The sequence below is a fragment of the Orcinus orca genome, chromosome 6, assembly GCF_937001465.1.
Source record: "Orcinus orca chromosome 6, mOrcOrc1.1, whole genome shotgun sequence".
In the NCBI taxonomy this organism is placed as follows: Eukaryota; Metazoa; Chordata; class Mammalia; order Artiodactyla; family Delphinidae; genus Orcinus; species Orcinus orca.
This window is the reverse complement of record NC_064564.1, coordinates 114,322,559-114,344,797: the sequence shown is the minus strand read 5'-3', so window position 1 is coordinate 114,344,797 and position 22,239 is coordinate 114,322,559. Positions and strand designations below refer to the sequence as shown.

Genomic DNA, 22,239 nt, shown 5'->3' with positions numbered 1-22,239 from the left:
GGCCACCATCCCATGTGACTGCTGTCCTTAGTGGGATGGCATCATTCCTGAAGGGAGTCTTGGCCGCCTCAGGAATGGGTTTCAGGGTCAGGCTGGGCTCGGGAGCCCCGGCAGACAGCTTGGCGAGAAGCCTCACATCAGCCTGGTTCACTGATGGGCAGCTTCCAGTCTTACCCATTTATCCTTGTCAATAAATGTCAGCTTCTGTGTTGCTACACTGTTGGGTGAGTGTCTGTGCTGTTAACGGGCAAACTAACCAAATTTAAAACCATGCCTTCTTTTCCAGTCCTAACTGAATGGTTATCAAAGGCAGGTACCCTGGGATAATGCCCCAATTACCTTGTTCTGGTCCCAACCTGCCTGGCAGCCAGTGCCACTCAGAGACACAGAGTCCTCTTCCCTGGCTCTCCGCTCGTCAGGCAGGAGAGACAGCCAGGCTCCCCCAGGGGAATTCCAAGAAGTAAGCAGGCGGCAGTCAGAATACAAAACCAAACTCTGGAGCTCTTTACTCATCTTGGGCTAGACTCTTTGGGTTACAAAAAAAGAAATCCAAGTCAAATAAGCTTAATTCAGTTCAATTCAACAAATTACAGTTGTGTCTATATGTCAGGCATGGGACCAATGCTTGTGGTTCATCAGTAAACAAAAGAGACCCCTGCCCCAGAAAGCCAGGTATTAGTAAGGATACTAAATAAATTATATGATGTGTCAGTGAGTGATATGTGCTATGGAAAGAAAAGAGAAAGTGAAGGTAGGGAGGCGGCATCCGGAGTGCTGGGGGTGGGGACAGGATGCAGAACTGATTTAAGGTGATCAGGGTGGGCCGCATGAGGAAGCTGAGATTTGAGTAAAGACTTGAAGATGAGTTGTCAACCCAGTGGATGGCTGGGGGAAGAGAATTCCAGGCAGAGGGATCAAAGAAAGGACAGTGTCTGGCATGTTTGAGGACCAGCAAGGAGGGCGGTGTGACTGGGCTGAATGAATGAGGGGAGGAAGGAGAAGAGGAGTTCCGAGAGAACCAGATGGGGACCAGATGGGATAGGGCCATGGGCCATGGGCCAAACTTTGGCTTCTGCTCTGAGTGAGATGGGAGCCACTGCAGAGTTTGGAGCAGAGGAGGAATGTGATTTGACTGATGTTTTGTTGAAGCTAAAAAGGAAATACCTAGACTCCTGGGCCTGGGTGAGTCAGAGATTGGGGCCTCTTTGTTTCCTGGAGAATACAACCTCCTCTATGTGGGGAGAGGGAATGGCTGCACACTGCTTCAGGCCAACACCAGGCCAGGGTCCCATCCTGGAGCCTAGAGGGATTTCTCCATCAGTGTCAGAACATAAACTCCCAGGGAAGGTCTCTGATTGGCTCTGCTTGGACCAATCGCAGTGCCCAGATGCCAGGAACATTGTGATTGGCTGGTCTGCGTCACATGGCTGCCCCACACTAAGAAGATGCAGTAGTCTGGCTGCCCCACCAGGGTTACAGGCAATCAGGGTGCAAGGAAAGGAAAGGAAGGTTGTGATTTCCCACAGGAAGGTAGAAAGGAGAGGTGAGGTGGCAGACAAAAACAACAGTCCTTCCTTGAATCGCTCATCCCAAGGGGAGCCCAGGGTTCCCACCTGGTGGACCTCTGACCCAGGACGGGCTGCAGAGCCATCAGAAAGCACTCACTCATCTCCATTTGCCTCTCCCATAGACCACATACCACATTTCTCAAACATTGCTTCTCTGAGGAGGCTTGATGCCGCGGTGATGCCTACAACACGAATCTGACCTAAAAGGTCACTTCAGTGACAGTGATTTTTATCACCGCGTTTCCTCCTCCCTGGCTGGAGAGAGCCCCAGCAGTATTCACTGAGGTCAGGAACTGGTGGCGAGGTGGAGCAACTTCCTCCTCTCTCTAAGCCTCCTCTGAAGTCGCAGACAATTAAACAGCGTGCAGAGCCGGGTCTCTGATCCTCAGGAAATGCCGAGGAGGGTGAGCTGGAAGAAGGCTCAGGCATGGCTGCTGCTCTCTGCTCAGGGTGGTAGAACTGGGACGGGAGAAATTTGTGGGGTTTTTTTTAGTACAGTATAGTAACACATTTTGATTATACAGCTCGGTGAATTTTTATGTATATATCCACCTGTGTAACTATCACCCGGGTCAAGACATAAAACATTTCCAACGTCCAGGAGGCTTCCTCCCGGGGTGGTCTCAGGGCCTTCTCTTGTCCTCTTTCTTTTTTTAAATTTTTTTTAAAATTTGGCCACACCTCTTGGCTTGCTGGACCTTAGTTCCCTAACCAGGGATTGAACCAGAGCCCTAAGTAGTGAAAGCTCGGAGTCCTAACCACTGGACCACCAGGGAATTCCCTCTCTTGCCGTCATTTCTGTGCAGGCACCAGTGTATTTTCTGGGGGCCTTGGGGCCAGGCCCACAGTGAGCACTCCCATCCCCGACCTTGTCCCTGCCCCACCCTGCAAGGCGGCACAGGGGTGGGGGCACCGATCCCATTTTCCATGCAAAGAACGTTACTGGAGCTCGGAGAAAAGTAACACCACCGTCACCATCTCCACCGAAAACAACAAGGGCAGCTCCACTGACTGAGGAAGGCTGTAGGGAAATTCTTGGCGGAAGATCAGAGAAGGGTTTGTTATCCTTACCGGGCCCTGGCTTAGCTGGTTCATTTCAGCAGATGATGAAGAAAAGATTCCTATCACAAAGTCACACACACGGGTCAGAAGGGCCTTCCTACAAAGTCCCTCTTATTTTCCGCTGTGGGTAACAGTAGGTAATCATCTGCTCCTTGCCCATACTGGTTTTCCCAGCCTCTGCTGGTGAGGTTTCTATCTTGCTGTTTTAGAAGACCAAACAGAGCAGAGCACGCCCCCTGGTCCAAGGAGGGATGAACACAAGCGTCCCCTCTCGGTTGTCTCTGGTCCACGATTCTGGGGGTGGTGCAGAGATCCCAGCCCCGCAACTGAGCTTTTTGACAAGGAAGACAGCCCCCTGCAGTGGTTCCCCTGAGTTGGGGGCAAGAGAAGCGGGAGTCCTCTGTTCTCAGACAAAAACATCGGCAAGGAGCAAGCCAGCACAGTCCCTCCCAATCTAGTGTCAGAGACAAAACACGTTTCAGGACATCCAATGCCTTCTATGTTCGTCCGTGATCGTGACCTACCATTTATCTCATGGGGCTGGGACAACCCAGCCCGGCAGCCGCATGCTGCAGAGACATGGGTCTCGGTTTACAAGCTCATCTTTTGTCCAGATAAAGGAAGGCTTGGCACATATAAATGGACAAGAAGCCATCCTTCACCTCACGTCCCCTACCCCCAACCTACCGCCCCCAGCCTCAGCGGCGGGGGGGTTTCCAAGAGTCTCCCTCCTGGCAACCCTGCTAGGTAGGCATCATTATTCCCGTTTTGAGGAAGGGGAAACTGAGGCTCAGAGGCTTCTGCAGATGAAGGGCCGACTATGTGCCAGGTGCCTGATAATTAGACATGATTCTTCCTGGTTCCCACAGCTGCTGTGGGGAGTGACTGACCGTCGGCTGCATTTGACAGTTGAAGAAGTGGGTTCAGAGAGGGACGTTGCTTGCCCAAAGCCACACAGCTGCCACTGAGGGCTGGCTCTGGGGTTTGATGGCAGCGGAGTCTGGCTCTAGAGTTCAGAGCAAGTGTCTTTGCCCTCTGGCCAGGTCTTTCCTTGGTCTCTGCTGCTTTGGGGTACAAGCCAGGCTGTAAGCAGTTAAGGTAGGGGGTGCCCGGAGGAAAAGAACCAGGTATAGTTTTTTGACGTAAGAGAAGCCATTTTGACCTAAGCCATTTTGTGATCTAAGCTGTGGCCACAGTGCTAGTCCTTGAACAGATCTCAGCAATAAGGAGCTTAAGGGAACAAAACAACAAACTGTTATCAGGCAGGAGGAATAACAATAACAAAGATAATTTATCAGTTGTTACAACTCCTGGTTCTGTTTCAATGATGCTTCAATAGCCTGAAGCACTTTCCCGAGATGTTTTGCAGAATTTAAACACCCCCCTCAGGCGCCCGACCACCAGATCTACTGAAACCTAGGGGACGGTGACTCTAACATTTTCTGACCCTCCTGACTTCAATCACCTAAAGCTTGGATGCGGTTGACCTCTGCTCCAATTCTGCGCTGAATTCTCCTCTGCTCGAGCCCCTCTATGCATACGCATATACCCTCAGCTTAAAACTTCCCCGCTTTTGCTGTTAACAGACACTGCTTTGGGAAAGCTCCCCGGTGTCCGCCTTACTTGCTGCAAGTAATAAATCCTTCCTTCCCCCCATCTTTGGCTCGTGTGTCTTTCAGCTCAACACCCACCAAGAGGTGAACCCAATTTTCAGGTAACAAGACTGACACTGCTGTCCCTCTGGGCAGGTCCAAGTTTGGAGTGGGCACTGGAAGCTGAGTTTTCCCTCTTCCCCACTTCCACAGGGTGCCCCTGCAAGCAGGAGCAAGCCGTGTTGGCAAAACTAAAGGGATAAGATCCCTGCCTCTACCGAGGTCCCACCCCAAACCTGGGGAAGGGGGCCAAGGGGAGGGGAGGACACAACAGGGTGAGGATTTTGAAGCAGGGGATTCAAAGGGGTCACGAGCTCTTGATGCTTTCTACCGAAGAACTGGCTCTTTTGGGAAGTTCCTGTGATGAACAATGAAACCATTTGCCTGGGAGTCTCCTGGCAAAGTAAAGTGATACTGAAAAAGACAGTAGACCACTGTGCTAGTTTCCTACAGTTGCTGTAACAAATGAACACCAATGTAGTGGCATAAAACAACACACATCTGCTGTCTCACAGCTCTGGAGGCCAGAAGTCCAAAATCGATTTCGGTGGCTAAAGTCGAGGTGTCCACAAGGCTGGTTCTGGGGGAGAATTTGTCTCCTTGTCTTGTCCAGCTCCTAGAGGCCACCTGCGTTTTATGGTGCACCTTCCTTTCACCTTCAAGGCTAGCAGTGTAGCATCTTCTCTCCTCTCTGACCTCTGCTGTCTTCACATCTTTTCTCCCCCTAATTCTACCGCCTCTCTCTTAGGAGGACCCTTCTGATTCAACTGCATTCACAGAGAATCCAGGATAATCTCTCCATTTTAAGACATTTACTCAGCCCTTGCAAAGGCCCTTTGCCACGTTCTGTGACATATTCACAGGCTCTGGAGACTGGGATGTGGACATCTTTGGGGGCGGGGGTAGGAGGAGCACAATTCAGCAAAGTCACATCAGTGTAGGTCTGGCTGTGGCTCAAGTGTCCAGGCTGAACGTGGGGACAGATAGCTTGGTTCTCACACCCTGACCCTCAGGGCGGTGGCCACAGATCAGTGACTCTGCCACCTGTGGAAGTCCTGCCAGGCTCCTGGCTTTGCTGCACGCCCTGAAGACAGGCACTGCCATCCACCCCCCCCACCACTTGACAGATTGAGGAAACTGATTAGAAAGTGTTTAAGGATTTGCCAGGGAGGGGTGGGGCGGGGCCAGGGGCCCGATCGGGAGCCCCCCTGGCTCTCTGCTTCTCCCAGCATCTGGGGGCAGAAGTTGCGGCTGCTGGGAGGTGGGCGGGTGCCGAGTGCAGACAAGCCTCCCGCGTGCTCTCCCCGCCCCTCCCTGCTCTCGGAGACAGAGCCACGCGCCCGAGCTCGCAGCCGCTCGCTGTCTCTCCCGGAGCTGCCGCCGCTGCTGCCACCGCCGAGATGCCTCCCCCCGGCCTGGAGCTGATGAGCGGCCGGGTGCTCCCGGCCTTCCTGCTCTGCAGCACGCTGCTAGTCATCAAGATGTACGTGGTGGCCATCATCACGGGCCAAGTGAGGCTTCGGAAGAAGGTACGTGCCGCCCTCGGGGACCCCAGCCCCGCGTGCGCTCCCTTCTCCCACCGCCGGGAAGGTTGGGGACGGGACCCTTGGCCCAGATGTTTTCGGGGCCAGAGTTTGAGCGAGCGGGCTCGGGACCAGGTGCCTCTCGCAGCCCTTTGGGATGGCTTCTCTGCGGCCCTTGGTTTCAGCGGGGCCTGCACCTCCTTTTCCTCTGTTTTAAGAGCATTTACCATTTGCCGTGCCACCAGGTGAGTTCTCGGCACAGCAGGACTCCACGAGTCCCGCTGAGCTAGGCCGGCGGCTCAGAGAAAAGCAGGTCCCAGAGGGTGGAGTGAGGCAGCATTCAGCCTCCGTCCGACCTGGCGGCTTCCCGCACCGGAGATCTGATGTTTGGGTGGGGTGGGAACCGGCAGAACAGGAGGCCAGAGAAGCCTTTAAGTGGAAATTCCCAGCTCGCCCGGCAAGGTCGCTCCCAAACCCACCGCAGCCTCCCTCCAGAGGCCAGGTCTCAGGCAGGCTGCGCTGAAGTTCTCAGGGAGGAATTTCCCCCACCGATCCGCCAATCCGAATCCTGGAGCCAAAACAGCAATAAAGACGCCAAGATCTGAGCCGGTGGGGGCGGGCGGGGCGGGGGGGGGGAGCAAGGGGGCGGGTGGACCTGTTCCAGTGCGGCCGCTAGCCCGCGGGGCAGCCAGGGCCAGGGAAGTGGCAGCAGCCGTCCTGTTAGACAAAGAGAAGCCCAGGGGTACCTCTGATCATCCCCCCAGGTATTTCAGAGAGGCGTTGTTTCCGACCGTGCCCCTTCGTCCAGTTCCGAGGCGAGAAAGGCCGGCGCCCACGTCGTGCCATGCCGGGGGTGGACACTGGGGAGAGGAAGGTTGCTCAGCAGCAGGGCTTAGCAGGTACGGGCAGGACCGAAGGCAGGGCAGCTCCCCGGGTGAACGAACTCCCAAAGCAGAGGCACACGCATCGTGCTGACTTCTCCCTGCCCCGGCCCATCCTGGGATGCAAGATACAGGCAGCAAGCGGAGACAGCCGCGTTCACCCATTGAGTCCTTCCATGGAGCGTTTAATCCCCACCACCGCCTGGGGGGCGGGGGGAGTCGGCGTGGGGGCATATTCAGCTTCTCATCCAGTTGAGGAACCTGAACTCAGACAGGAGACATCTCTTGTGAAGGCCACACAGCGGGGTTGGAGCCCAGGTGCCCAGCTCCGGAGCCCACTCCCTGCCATGGCGGGGATGGGGTTCTCACCAGGGCCGTGCGGGGCCCAGAGCTTTTCTTTTAATGTGAATTAGGGAAGGAAGAGGCAAACCTGTTGGGGTGCCTGTCTACCGGGTCAGTAGGGAGTGGCAGAAGGAAACCTCCCCTTGGGCTGGCTCCGGTTCTCCCTACACCACAAATTTCCCTCTCATTCAGTCAGTCAGGGAGGAGCTGGGGAAGCCACACCGTGGGGAGGTGACGGATGCCTGGGGAGGTGACGGATGCCTGGGGAGGTGACGGATGCCGGCTCTGGCTCCTCCACCCATTAGCCTCGGGACCATGGGCAAGTCTGAGAGCTTGATTTCCTCATTTGTAAACTGAGGATGGTCACAGCAGTGCCAGGAGAATACAGCTCCTGGCACGGAGCAAATGCCCCACCAGCGTTAAGTCTTCATTACTTATTAACAGTTGGAATTGACACGACAGGCCAGAGATCTCTTGGTGGGAGTGTATCTCGAGGCCTGACCCTGGCCCCAGCTAGAGGCAGTGCTTATGCTTCTGACGCTGGGGCTCTATCCCTGTCTGCACTGCCGCTGGCTCCTGGCCAGGCCAACTTGTATTCATGCTGTCTTCAGGGGTGAGCAAACACCCAAGACAGCTGCCCACTGAATGCCGAGACCCTGAGAAAGGTGTCACAGGCCCACGGACTCTGCAGGGCCATCAGAATTGGTGATTCCATGACTTAAGGGCCAGCAGAGAAGAATTCTGGGCGTTGGGAAATCCTGATGGTGACAAGCGCTGCATTCACCTCTGGGCTGGAGCAGGGGCAGACCCACCAGGCAGGACAAAAAAAAAACCCCAGCACTTGGGAACAGATATCTCAAGGGCTCATGAATCAGAAGCAGCAGGATATGCAATTTAGAAAACGTGCTACAGAGATTCGGGTTTGCTGTGGGGTTGGTGGGGCTGGCTGGCTGGATGCCCTGCAGGGAACAGTGCAGCAAGAGCGACGGGTGTGACCTCCAATGACCTGAGTGTGACCTCAAGTCCCTCTTTTGCACTGACGATTCACCGAGCGAGCGCCCTCCTGGCGCTGTGCTGGGGCGTCTCCACTTCTCTCCTTTGCTCTTCATGTAGTAGATGAACCTCATTTGATCTGGAATTCACAGATGAGGAAGCTGAGACCCAGAGAAGTTCAGAAACCTGCAGTTAGTCGGTGTGGAGCTGAGTTTCTCACCGGGACCTGTCAAGACCCTCTCATTGCTCTTAGTTCAAAGTTTAAATTCTTAGGCTCCTGCCTCCAGGACCCCTGCTGACCCCTGCAACTTTATCTTGGAACTCTGTCCCTTGCTGTCTATGCTCCAGCCATGCTGGTTTTTCCTTCTTCATACATGCTCTTCTTCTGACCCCAGGGCCTTTGCACAGGCTGTTCCGTATGCTATTGCTATAACCCTCCCTCCTTCTGGTTAAGGTTGATGCATCCTTCAAGCCTCAGCTTTACTGTCACTGCCTCAGAGAAGCCTTCTCTGATCCCCAGCCTTGGTTGGGTCTCCTGTGAACATTCTCAAAGCACACCCAGTCTTCTGTTTCTCAACACTCACCACCTGGTCTTCCCTGGTTCATTGGCAATTCCCTCATTACACTGTGGGCTTCACGAGAGCAGAGATAGGAGGCCCTTTTCCTTAGTCTTTTCCGGCTGCTCTACAACAAAATGCCAGAGACTGGGTGGCCTATCAGCCACAAAAATTTATTTCTCACAGTTCTGGAAGCTGGGAAGTCCGAGGTCAAGGAACCGGCAGAGGTGGTGTCTGATGAGGGCCTACTTTCTGGTCCATAGATGGCTATCTTCTTGCTGTGTCCTCACTTGGCAAAGGGGTGAGGCAGCTCTCTGGGGTCTCTTATAAGAGTGCTAATCTCATTCAAGAGAGCCCCACCCTTATGACCTAACTGCCTCCTTAAAGGCATCACACTGGGGGTTAGGCTTCAACATAGGAAATTTGCAGGGACACGAACATTTAGTCCATAGCAGCCTTGTTCACGGTGAGTCTCCAGCACTTCGCACGCAGTAAGAGTTCGTGGGTGCTGGTGAATGGCCACGTATGTGCCTGCCGGCATCGCCGCGGACCTAGTCGACTGGGCCGTCCATCTCATGAACGGTAATTCTCTGCTGATGTATTCCAGGCTTTTGCTAACCCTGAGGATGCTCAGAGACACGGAGGCCTCCAGTATTGCCGGAGCGACCCAGATGTGGAACGTTGTCTCAGGCAAGTACCACTGGCCCCTCAGCCTGATCATGGCCTGTCCTTTCGGGCCCTCTTCTGAACACGGGGGCTTGGAGGATGCCCAGGGGGCCTAGGTCTTCTGCCTTCCAGATCCTCTTAGACTGTTTTCATTTATTCATTAATTTAAGTTCTAGTGACTCGTGGAAAAGTGATATGTGATCGTGGCTCAGGATGACAAAGTTAGAAAAGGATATTCAGTGCAGTTTCAGTCTCTCTCCCACCTCTGACCTGCAGGTCCTGCCCAGATCTGCTCACCAGGGGCCAGTGCTGTTACCAATGTCTTATGCATCTTCTCCGAGACACTTTTCCTGCATTTACTACACACACGCTATGCTTTTTCCTTTTTACCCCCAAAGGATCACTCTTCACCCACTGATTTATACTGTCCTTTCTTCACATAACAGAAATTGTTTCATAGCAGCCCATAGAGGGGCCTCGTTCATTACGTCGGCACTGTAGCATTTATGCCATTTCTCTATTAAATAGATGGTCCGTAGCTGGTCCAACCACTTACCCTCCGATGGCATTTAGGCTGTTCTAAGTCTTTCTGTGTTATGAACAGAGTGCATCGAAGCTTCTTTCATTTTCCTTTGTGCGTCAGTGTGAGCAAAACTGCGGGCTGCGATCAAATGGTAAGAAATACTGTCAAATGGTACACAAGTCTAGTCCCACAGCTGGTGTGTGAGACGTGTCTCCGACCCTGCTAACTCTGTATCCACTTTTGGGTGGATCCTTGCCAACATGATGGGTGAAAATGTACATCACATTTCAGTTTTACTTTGCATTTCCTTTTTTTTTTTTTTGGCTGTGCTGTGCAGCTTATGGGATTTTAGTTCCCTGACCAGGGATCGAACTCAGGCCCTCAGCAGTGAGAGCACGGAGACCAAACCACTGGACTGCCAGGGAATTCCCTACTTTGCATTTCTGAGTGAAGGTGAACATGTTTTCATATGCTTAGCATCCCCCAGTCAATCTAAAGCAATTTTTCTTATTATAAAACTCAGAACTAGTCATTGCAAACCATTTGGTTAATATTGAAAATACATAGAGCCAAAAGGGGAAAACCACTCACAATTCTTGTTACTGTTAACGTGTTCATCTGTCTCCTCTTTGTCGTCTAAATATTTTTCATAACACTAGGTGTGCATGGTACACCCAACTGGGCGTTCTGATTTTTTTTCAGTTAATTATTTCATGAGCACTTTCCATGTCAGTAAATACTACTGGAAAAGTGATTCTTAAAAAAGGGAGGCAGAGGGAGTTCCCTGGCGGTGCAGTGGCTGGGACTCGGTGCTTTCACTGACGTGGCCCAGGTTCAATCCCTCATCAGGGAACTGAGATCCCCAAGCCACATGTGGGGCCATAAATAAATAAATACATAAATAAATAAATAAAGGCTGCGTAAAATTCCATCAGAGACTAAAGGTTAATTTCACGTAGCCAGTCTCAGTGGTGGGTATTTTAGCAGTTTCCTCTCTGCAGTTTTACACCAATGGGATGGAGAGCCAGGAGGAAGCACTCCCAGGGGATGGGGGTTGTCAGCAGGCGTGGGATGGGTGTGGGGAGGATGGGTAGCTGGACAGGAGTGAGACAGACACAAGCCCTCACCTAGTTCTTGTCACATTCCCATGAATCACCGGCAGAAATTTGTGGGACCAAGTGGTATAAATAATAGAGATTCTTTTCTTTTTCTTGGCCATTGAAAATAACATGCACTTGTGGTTTTTAAAAATTACAGAAATGTGTAATGTAGAAAGTGAAATTCATTGCCATTTCATCCTTTCTAATGTAACTACAGTATATAGTCCTTCCTACGAGGTCCATCCATCCATCCATCTATCCGTTCATTCAACATTCAATGAGCACTGGCCATGTGCTAGCTACTGTGCTAAGCACTCGTTGTACTTTGGTGAACAAAAGCCTCACCCATACGTGAATCCATACTGGTGACCCTCATGCCACCTGGTTGGCATGACTCTCCGGGGCAGTGGAGAAGGGTGTGATGGGTAGCAGGGGCAGCCGGTTGCCAAGCCAGCTCAGAGCAGCCACCCAGAGGAGTGCCTGGCTTCTCCCAAGGGGTGAGAGGTCTGTGTTACTTGTGGCACAGGGGTGGTTACACAGGGTCACGAACACATTGTTTATATTGGCTGCAACCGTGCCAGGGAGAGACCACACACCCGTGTGGTACCACGATGTCTCCACCCACCCAACACGATTTTCATTTCTGAACAAAAGGACACGTCATCTACAGTGCTCATACTCAAGTAGCTGAAATTCAATTCAGCACTTTTTTTTTTTTTTTTGGCTGTACCACATAACTTGTGGGATCTTAGTTCCCCAACCAAGGATCAAACCCGGGCCCCCCGGCAGTGAAAACACCCCAGTCTTAACCACTGGACCACCAGGGAATTCCCCAATTCAACACTTTTCTTTTTTTAATTAATTAATTATTATTATTATTTTGGGCTGTGTTGGGTCCTCGCTGCGTGCGGGCTTTCTCTAGTTGTGGTGAGCGGGGGCTACTCTTCGTTGCGGTGCGCGGGCTTCTCATTGCAGTGGCTTCTCTTGTTGTGGAGCACGGGCTGTAGGCACACGGGCTCAGTAGTTGTGGCGCACGGGCTTAGCTGCTCCGCAGCATGTGGGATCTTCCTGGACCAGGGCTCGAACCTGTGTCCCCTGCATTGGCAGGCGGATTCTATCTATCTATCCATCTATTTATTTATTTATTTATTTATGGCCGTGTTGGGTCTTCATTGCTGCGCGCGGGCTTCCTCTAGTTGCAGCGAGAGGGGGCTACTCTTTGATGCGGTGCATGGGCTTCTCATTGCGGTGGCTTCTCTTGTTGCGGAGCATGGGCTCTAGGCGCGCGGGCTCAGTAGTTGTGGCGCACGGGCTTAGCTGCTCCACAGCATGTGGGATCTTCTCGGATCAGGGCTCAAACCCGTGTCCCCTGCATTGGCAGGCAGATTCTTAACCACTGTGCCACCAGGGAAGTCCCTGAATTTTCTTTCTTTATTTATTATTTATTTATTTATTTTGCGGTATGCGGGCCTCTCACTGTTGCGGCCTCTCCCGTTGAAGAGCACAGGCTCCGGACGCGCAGGCTCAGCGGCCATGGCTCACGGGCCCAGCCGCTCCGCGGCATGTGGGATCCTCCCGGACCGGTGCACAAACCCGCGTCCCCTTCATCGGCAGGCGGACTCTCAACCACTGCGCCACCAGGGAAGCCCTATTTTATTTATTTTTTTATACAGCAGGTTCTTATTAGTTATCCATTTTATACATATTAGTGTATACATGTCAATCTCTATCTCCCAATTCATCCACCACCACCAGCCACCCCCGCCGCTTTCCCCCCTTGGCATCCATACGTTTGTTCTCTACATCTGTGTCTCTATTTCTGCCTTGCCAACCAGTTCATCTGTACCATTTTTCTAGGTTCCACATATATGCGTTAATATACGATATTTGTTTTTCTCTTTCTGACTTACTTCACTCTGTAGGACAGTCTCTAGATCCATCCACGTCTCTACAAATGACCCAATTTCATTCCTTTTTATGGCTGAGTAATATTCCATTGTATATATGTGCCACATCTTCTTTATCCATTCGTCTGTTGATGGGCATTTAGGTTGCTTCTATAACCTGGCTCTCGTAAATAGTGCCCAATGCAGCACCCTTTGAGCACCTCTTAGCTAATAACGTCATATTCATTTGGTGAGTATTGTTGGTGACCTTCCATGTACTGTTATTTACTGGGGCTTACTATGCCGGACCTAGGGGTTCCTGGGGCCCCAGGGCTCCTGCTGACTTTACATAACATCATGGAACCTCGAGGGCGCAGGGAATCACACATCCTGCCATCCGCTACCGGAGAACTGGCTGGAACCTGACAGGAGACGCCCTGGAAGCAAAAGTGAGTTAAATATTAGACCAGAGGTTTTAGTGCAACCAGGGCCGCCTTCTGCACAAACAGGAAAGCACTTTGGTCTCAGTTCTTGGAGCACAGATCTGCCTTGCAGATTAGCTCAGGCTGGAGCCCAAATGTGAGACCAGCTCTGGGAGGGGTCAGGAACCAGGTTTCAAGGACAATGATGAAACCCAGCCACATCCTTTGAGTGATTCCTATCGAAGTCTCCCGGCCATGTAGGTTTGGGCCAGATTCTGAGTTCATGTGAATATGCAACTTCACTGGGGCCGGCGGGGGGGTGTGTCTCTGCGTCGTCCCGAGGAAGGAAGACAAACACTTGACCCAGACTTTGAGATATTTCTGATCATTTGGAGTGCGGTGCGGAGACTTAATCTGAGTGAACTGATTTCTCAGGAGATTGGGGCACAAAATCTCAGCCCTAGAAGCCCTTTAAGACCCCATCCAAACACATTATTTTGTGGATGGTGAAAAGAGGTCCAGAGACAGAGACTTGCCCGAGGCCAGGGGTCTAACGAGCACCCTTGGGGAGGTGCGAGGCTGCTAGCCTCGCACCGTAAAATGTTTATGAATTTGGGCTGCGCGTCTGAGGGCGCTGGGATTCCGACAAAACCAAGAGCTGAAATTAGCTTTAGCAATCATGTCCGGGACAGGGCTGGCGGTGATGATGACGGTGCCAAAGAAGATGGCAGCTAAATTGGGGCAAAACTACTCCGTGCCAGGCAGTGTTCTAAGCACTTTATGGGAACCAACCCACTCTGCCTCCCAGTAGGCTTCCAAGGGCGGCACTAGCATCAATAGAGGAAGAAGCAGGTTTGCCAAGGCCGCATCGCTCGTGAGCCCAGGCCATCTGATATGGGCTCTGCTCTCCTTTCAAGAAGGCGGTTTAACTCTATTTTATAACCTGCCTTTAAAACTAAGCAGGCGTCACCTCATACCAAACCTGAATTCAAGGAAATCACCCGTGCAGATGGAGAGCCTGGGAAGGGAAGAGGAGAGAGCTAGCGGGGCTGCCAGCAGCTGTCCCTGCCCAGGAAGCCTGGGGGGAACTGTAGGGCTCTCTCCGCAGTCCTGTCACCGGATGCAATAAAAGGCAGCCGGTGTTGCAGTGTCTGTTGACAGGAGAGGCAGGCCTGACGCTGCAGGGAGCCATGCAAGTCCAGTCTAGCGGGAATTTGCTCTGAGTGGTTTTTACCTTAAAAAACTGGTCATTAGTGGAATGACACATTTTGCCCAAGAATCTCTCTGGTACGTGACTCCCTCCATGTCTCTCGATTCGGATCCCGGGGTAGGGGAGGCGGGGAGGAGAGGAATGAGCTTTCTTGGCATCACGCCTGTCCTCGGCGCCACTTGTGGCTTCGTGGGGGCCCCATGGCAGTTTCTGTGGGGACTGGGCACCCCAGGGGCTGAGGGTCTTTCTCAGCTCCCAGCCACCTCTCCTCCCTCAAAGGTGATCTCTGAATCCTCTAGTCCCAGTTGCTGGAGCCAGGACGGAGGGCTGCCCCTCCCATCTTTATTCCTCTTCTGTGCCTGGTGTCCCCCCACTTCTTTCCCTCACCTGTGCTGTGGGGTTTGGCCGACGATCCTCTCAACAGCTTTCTAAAAAGTGACTCACTCTCAGAACGTAAATACATACTTTAAGGAGAAGTGTCTCATTGAATGGGTTTCATGCGCTAGTTACGCTTTTCCTGAAACTTTCCGAGAAATATACAACATGACAAAAATACTCCCAGCTGGTACCATCTCATGAGTCAACCTGTGGGAGGAAGACCACCTTCTAGGACACCCTGACTTAACGTAAAATAGGTTCTCCAAGGTGTCTGTCTCATAGCGTGTTAGGGGATGTTGGTGTACACAGATGTATCTCAATAGCATGGGGTTAAATAGCATGATTTTAGAGCAACAGTTGCTGCCTCTTCCCCAGTAAGCTAAGGGACTTGCTCGATCGAGGAATTGAAATGGCCCCAGTCCTCAGCTTCCCCCTCTTCATCGCTGTAGCCAAGATCTGGCCACGGCCTGCTTCTCTCACATGGGCATCTAGCAGTATTTCCCTCAGCTGGTGAGATCTGCCCTGCTGTAGACTTGCTTTCCCTGGGGCTGTGTCCCAAGGTCAAGCTTTGGGAATAAAGGAGAAGGAAGACTCATGTTGGCTCCAGGATATGGGGACAGAGACACCAACTGTGGTGTCCTGAGTTTGACCTAAGATCCAGGCCCTGCTGGGTTTATGGGAGCTTTTGTACACTCAGATTGAATTCCAGACCCCTTACCCTGCTTCATGAGGCCCCTCTCCCTCTCTTATCCTGTCTCCCTCCCTCTTACGTGCCACACTCCAGCCACATGGGTCACTTTTCTGAGCCTTGAACACGCAATGCTCATTCCCACCTCAGGGCCTTTGCACAGGTCCATGCGTCTCCCTGGAGAGTTCTTCCCCTGCACAGATGGCCCCTCATCATTCAGGCTTCAGTACAACGTCTCCTTCCCTGACTACACCCACCCTAGTCATGCCACAGAGACCCCTGCCGCCCTGGGTTGCTGAGTGCTTCTCCCCTCTGCCCTGCCCAATTCCTAGCATCCACATACCCTGGCCCTTGCCTGAGGTCCTTGCAAGTGGCAGGGACACGGAGGACTCCGCGGCAGGTCCCCACACAGGGGCTGCTGGGCTGGGCTTGGCCCGTTAGTGCAGCGTTGGTGAGATGCACTCCAGCTGGAAGGCTTGGAGAAGGGGCTGCAGTTCTAGAAGCGTCCCCGTGCCTCACACACGTGGCCTGCCCTTGGGGGAGGTCATGGCCCAGGCACCGCGTTCCTGTTTATTTGCGCTTCCAACATGCCATCTCTGGCTTTGGTCATTTGCTCAGTGTCTAATTTATGGGACTTGACCTCCCCACCCTCCACAGAGGAAGCTGCCCATTAGTAGGAATCATGGAAAATGTGAACCAACTCTGAGCAGAAGTGGATGAGTTTTCTTTGTCGGTCATTTTTTTATGGCAGCGTTATACACAGCCGCCCCTCCCCCCCCCACCACATATACTCACACACTTGATATTTTAAACAAAGGAAGAAACAGGATAGCGCGGATGAAACAGAGCTTCGCCGCTGGCCGGCGATTGGCTGGCTCCAGCGAGTGCAAGTTGTCCTTATTATCCCTGAGAGGAGGAAGGGTTCGCTTAGATTTAGGGGCAGAAGAAGACAGAGCCAGGCGTGGATTTCAGATGCATGTTCTTAGCCCATCCCTCTGGGGAGGGCCCAGGAACCTGCATTTGGAAGGAGGACGGCCTCAGAAAAGCCCTGCCTTGGTGGTAAAGAGCACGGGCTGGGGAGCTTCCTGGTGGTCTAGTGGTTAGGACTTGGCGCTTTCACTACTGTGGCCCGGGTTCAATTCCTGGTCGGGAAACTGAGATCCTGCAAGCTGCGTGGTGTGGCCAAAATTTAAAAAAAATAAATAAAAGAGCAGCGGCTGGAGGCAGACCGAGGCTGCACCCCAGCTTTCACTCAACCCCACTGAGCCCCACTGTTCCTGCCTGGTGTCCAAGGCCAGAGGGGAAGATAGGGGAGACCATGGCAGGGGCTGCTAAGAAAACCAACCAGCAGCCCTTCGTGGCTCCCGGTCTGCTAACAGGGTTCACTTTCTGAGCTGCTCACCGGCACGAGCTTGGAGTCACCGTCGCCCCTGCCTCTGGGGTATCTCCTTGTCTTGGCCATGACGGACGTGAGTCTGGCACCCCCGAGGTGGTCCCCAGGGGTGTGGGGCCTTTCGGGGCAGAGGGTCTCAGCTCCCAGGACATTCTCAAAGCCGACTCCTGGCTGACTGCACCCCCTTGCCTTCCCAGAGCCCACCGGAATGACATGGAGACCATCTACCCCTTCCTGTTCCTGGGCTTCATCTACTCCTTCTTGGGGCCTGACCCCTTCGTTGCCTGGGTGCACTTCCTGGTCGTCTTCCTGGGCCGCATGGTACACACCGTGGCCTACCTGGGGAAGCTGCGGGCGCCCACCCGCTCTCTGGCCTACACCCTGGCCCAGCTCCCCTGTGCCTCCATGGCCCTGCAGATCGTCTGGGAAGCAGCTCGCCACCTGTGACCAGCCGCTGACACTTCCTCGGCCGCCAGACCCCCGGCCACGAGCCACCGGGAGACCAGGTGCCCCTCTGAGATTGTGATAGGCCCCGGGGCCTGGTATCCTGGCAACCAGCTGGATTCCTGGGTGAAGCCACCGATTGGAACTGTTTAGAGACCGGTTGTCACGACTGATAGAAAATCCTTCCACTTAAAGAACAGAGCATGAAAAGTATCCCTCCCTCTTCCTCCCCAGGTCTGGGAAGGGTGAGCAGAGACTCAGTTCAGGTTTCTGAACCTAACGACCCTCTGAATGCAGGGCTGTAATAAATAAGGACTTCTCACCTCCACCCCAGAGATGCTGATTTAGCTGGTCTAGAGGGGAGCCTGGGCGTCTGCATTTTTAGGAAGTTCCTGTGAGTCCCGGCAATGGCCGGGCCTGGGGCCCACTGCCAGTCCCCTCTAGGGGAGGGCCCAGGACCGGCAGGTGGGAGTTTCTTTCCCGGTGGGAGAAGGGTTGTGCTCCTTTGTGCCCTGTTGACACTTCCCTGTGCCACATTCCTTTGCTGCATCCTTCTGTCTTGGGCACAGGTGCCGATGGGAAGGGCCCACAGTAGGGTCAGCCTTCTCTTCCCAAGGCTTTAGTTGCTCTGAAAGGCTGTCATTCAAGGACAACGGGCTTTGAAGGACCAACCGCTAAAAGGAAATTTTGACTCCTTCGGTATTTGCAAGGCTTGAAAACCGCAAATGTGCACCCCTGCCGGGAATCATGTGTCTCTCCTGGACTCTTGCAGTAAGAGCATGTGGCTTTAGTCATTAATGAAGTGTCTGACCAGCTTGGCCCCCTGGCGGCGGGTTCCCGGCATCCACCACCGCCCAGGCTGGCTGGGGATCCGGCTCGCCCGACACTCTTGCGGGTCTGTGTCTGGGGGCGAAACTGACAAGACACAGTCTCTGGCAAACACACAAACCCACCCAGCGAGGGTGCTGAATCATGCAGAAAGCGAGCAGGCTGCTGGGAGACACCCTCCCGCCTCCTGCCGTGGGCCAGTAAGATGGTCAGTCAAGCCCATTTTTACACATGAGGAAACCGAGGCTCAAGGTGGACTCCCTGCAGTGTGGGATCAGCTCTGAACCCCACCTGTCTGGCTCCCCCAAACTGCTCTAACCATTGTGAGGTCCTGCCTTTCCCCAGACCCCCCTCCCCAGCGCTGCCCCTTTCCTCCAGGATCTAGGGAAGCCCCCCTCACACCTGGGCATGGCCTCCTCTCACAGCGCTGCAGCCCCCGAGCTTCTGCCCTCGCGGACTGATGGGTCTGCCTAGTGGGGGCCTCACTGGGGACCCAGGGTTCCCCAGGCCTCACCAGAAATCCGAGTCGGCCCCCCTGCCCAGCCGTGCTAGGAGGTGGGATGGGTAGCACTGCTTCCTGGTGGTGAGATGAGTCTCTGTTCTGGGGCTGCAGCCGCACATCTGGAAACAGAAAGCGCGTGTCCCTGTATTCAGTGTCTGCTCTTTGCTAAGCATCGGCTGAGCACGGTGTTCACAGTTTTTTTTCCACTTGATCCTCCGCCCCAGGAAGGAGGTATTTCTGCTTTTTGATGAGGAAAGTAAGGCTCAGGAAGGAGCTGTAACTTGCCCAACATCCCTGAGCTGGGATGTGATAAAAGAGGAGTAGACCCAGGATGTGTGCTTGTGTTTTAATACTTTCCCTTCCCGGACCAGGGAAAGAGGGACTGAGAGGGCAAAGTACCCAGCTCAGACCCGGGTGAGGAGGGCATCCGATACCCACAGGGACCCTGTGACCCTGGGACCGAGGGAGGGGGCAGCTCCTCGGAACTGCAGAGACAGCAGCCCCTTGTGCACTGGCCCATCATTCACTCCCTGCCCCGGCCCCCGGGACCCCTCAGATGCTGAGCGGCAAACAGGGTGGGGGGACGGCAGGACATCAGACAGTGACAACTCCAAGTACTCAGTGCCCTAAGGGGGGGTGGGCAGTGGGAGCACAGGGAGGGCCTCTAACCCCTGCTGGGGAGGGGCTTCCTAGGGGACGTGACAGCTCGCCTGCCATGGGCGTAAACAGACCAGCTTTGGGGGCGTGTCCAATCCAGCTGAGGAAAGATGAGCAGAGCTCAGCCCCCCGGGGTCTTGTGCCTGGGAAGTGGCGGGTGGGGGGGGGGCGTGTGGGAGGGGGGGTGGGCGGAAAGGGGCTCATTCAAGGCCTTGGGGCCTTGTGGGGTGGGTTCAGAGCCAGGGTGAGGAGAAGTGGGCGAGGGGTTAGTGACGTGGGTCTGTGTCCCAAGAGGACTTCGAGAAGCCACATGGAAGGCAGCATGGTGAGGTTGACAGCTGGGCACTGGCTCTTGTTCCCAAACTGACGCAGACAGTGCCCAGCTGTCCCTCCAGTTTCTGGAGGGGCCGGGAAGAGGCAGGCGCAGCCTGACGGCAGGGAGGGGCAGCTGGCAGAAGCCGGGCGATGTTTCCAGGGTAGACCCGGAACCCTCCAGGATGGGGAAGGGCTGGGGGCGGCTTCCCGGAGCAGCTGCCCCTGGGGCTGAACCACAGCGCCCCTTTCTTGGGCAGCGGCGAAGTGAGCACAGCAGGTGAGACGATGCGGGTGGGCTGGCCTGGCCAGAAGCCCCACCCACACCCCGCCCCAGGCCATCCTGGGCGCTGGTGAATTCCTCTGACTTCGCCTCGATCGCACCCCATCCAGATGCGGGGCGCCCTCTTGGGCTGCCTCCTCCTGACCCTGGGCTGTGGGTGGTGCGAAGTGTGGGCAGTGCTGGGGGGCAGGGCAGTGCGGAGCAGCAGCCTGGGGGCAGGCAAGGACTTTGGGGCCCAGCCCAGGCTTGGGAAACCGGAGCTGCCCCTGACTGGAGCCTGGTGGCTGGAGGCAACTTCTTCTGGGCTCTGAGTGAGCAGGAAAGCCCAGAGCCAGCCTGGGGTATCACACAGACCCCAGGGTCAGGGCCCTGGTCTGTGAGTTAGGGGCCCTCTCCTCAAAATGTTGCCCGTTTGGTCCTAATGCTATAGAACCTTTCACCCCCACCCGGGTACACACACTTCTTTTTTTTTTTTTTTTTAAATAAACTTTATTTATTTTTGGCTGCGTGGGGTCTTCCTTGCTACATGCGGGCTTTCTCTAGTTGCAGCGAGTGGGAGCTATTCTTTGTTGTGGTGCGCGGGCTTCTCATTGCGGTGGCTTCTCTTTTTGCGGAGCACGGGCTCTAGGCGCGCGGGCTTCAGTAGTTGTGGCACGCGGGCTCAGTAGTTGTGGCGCGTGGGCTCTAGAGCACAGGCTCAGTAGCTGTGGTGCACGGGGTTAGTTGCTCCACAGCACGTGGGATCTTCCCGGACCAGGGCTCGAACTCCTGTCCACTGCATTGGCAGGTGGATTCTTAACCACTGCACCACCAGGGAAGTCCTGAGTATACACACTTCTAAGGAGGAAGGCCAAGACAGGTGATGGCTGGTATGCCCTGTCCACCTGGGCTCCCCAGTCTCCTATGAGGGCCCCTCTGGGGAACCACTGGGGCTCCCTCGTTTAATGGATTCCTTGTCTCCAGGCTTCCAAGAGCCTCCCTGGTATGTGACAGACTTGGAGGAACAGGCAAAGATGAGAGGACAAAGGGGCCTGGTTTTAGTCCTGGAGGCGGGGACAGAACCTGGGGACCCCCTTAATTCCCACAGAATTAAGGGCTCCTGGGGTTTCTGTGTGTGTCCCTGGGAGGCCATTGGCCTCAGGAATGGGCTTCCAGGCTGGCTAGGGCGGAAAGATGGACCCCTGCTTATTCCAGGTGTGCTGGGCCTTGGGCAGTCACAGAAGAGGGGTGTGTGTCCGGGTGGCTGGGAACCCAGGCAGGATTCCCGGGAGAGGCATCCTTTGAGTTGGAAGCTGAAAGGTGGATGAGATTTTAAACTGTTAATTACAGGTACCCACAAGTAATGGTCACTATCAGAGGTTTAGAAACTATAGAAAAGCTCAAAGAAGAAAATAAAAGCTTCCTGTATTCTCACCACACAGTTGTCCTGGTCACGCTCCAGGTCATTGCAACAGCTCCCAACTGGATACCTGCATCCACCATCCACCCTTGGCCCCCACCGTCTACTCCCCACCCAGGGCCAGAGGCTTCTGTGTGCCAGTCCTCCAGAGGCTTCCCCCTACCCAGAGGAGGCTGGCAAGGCCCCGCGCCATCTTCCCGCACCTTCTTCACCACGCCATCTTCCCGCACCTTCTTCACTCTCCATCTCTCCCTCTAGAATGTGCACTCCAGGGGGACGGGGATTTGGGTCTGTGTTATTCTTGCTGTGCCTGTGTCCCCAGGTCTTGGAAGAGCACCTGGCTTCTAAGGCGTTTCTATTAAGTGAATGAATGATGTGTAAAGTGTATGTGTGTGTGTGTGTGTGTGTGTGTGTGTGTGTGTGTGTGTGTGTACACAGTGTAGAAATAGGGATTCCGAACTGTTTCTATCCAGGATGGAATTCCACAACAAAAAATATGGATCGAGTCTTTGGGGAGATGTCGTCGGTGTGTCACAGATGTGGGTGGCATCTGTTCTCAGGGTCTCACAGCCTGGCCTTTTTATCATCACTTGAGATTTTCGCTAATAATACATCTGTACTTCCTCCCAGGGCTTTTGATGGTCAATACCATGAATTTTAACAGCTCCCTGGCATTCCATCATCCCGGATACCCTCATCATTTATTTAATCTGCCCTTATTGTTGGATAATTAATTTTCCAGGCTGCATCCGCATAAGCAATGCTTTCATGGGCACCTTTGTCCATAAATCTCAGTGCAGATCTATTATTTTCAGGTACGTTACTAGAAGTAAAATTACTGGTCCAAAAGGCATGCCTGTTTTTAAGACTTGTGGTATATACTGTTCTCCAAAAAGATGGTTCCAATTTGGATAGAGTTCTAAAAAGTTTTGTCAATTTTTAGAACCCAAGTAGGGAAATTTATAAGTGT

General features: G+C 53.8%; 1 protein-coding gene across 1 annotated transcript; it reads left to right on the top strand.

The window, feature by feature from the left end:
- The first annotated feature begins 3,763 nt into the window (after positions 1-3,763).
- On the top strand, positions 3,764-20,376 carry PTGES (prostaglandin E synthase). Its single transcript, XM_004269106.3, has 3 exons — positions 3,764-5,811; positions 9,186-9,268; positions 17,042-20,376. Exons 1-3 carry the CDS (start codon positions 5,683-5,685, stop codon positions 17,289-17,291), a joined length of 462 nt encoding a protein of 153 aa, XP_004269154.1. The 5' UTR covers positions 3,764-5,682; the 3' UTR covers positions 17,292-20,376.
- Positions 20,377-22,239: the final 1,863 nt, after the last annotated feature.

What these genes read in the sequence shown, in the direction of transcription:
- PTGES (XM_004269106.3), top strand. Translation starts at nt 5,683, where the DNA reads ATGCCTCCCCCCGGCCTGGAGCTGATGAGCGGCCGGGTGCTCCCGGCC. An exon ending in AAGTGAGGCTTCGGAAGAAG is followed by an intron (nt 5,812 to 9,185) that starts GTACGTGCCGCC and finishes GATGTATTCCAG; the next exon opens with GCTTTTGCTAACCCTGAGGA. An exon ending in GATGTGGAACGTTGTCTCAG is followed by an intron (nt 9,269 to 17,041) that starts GCAAGTACCACT and finishes TTGCCTTCCCAG; the next exon opens with AGCCCACCGGAATGACATGG.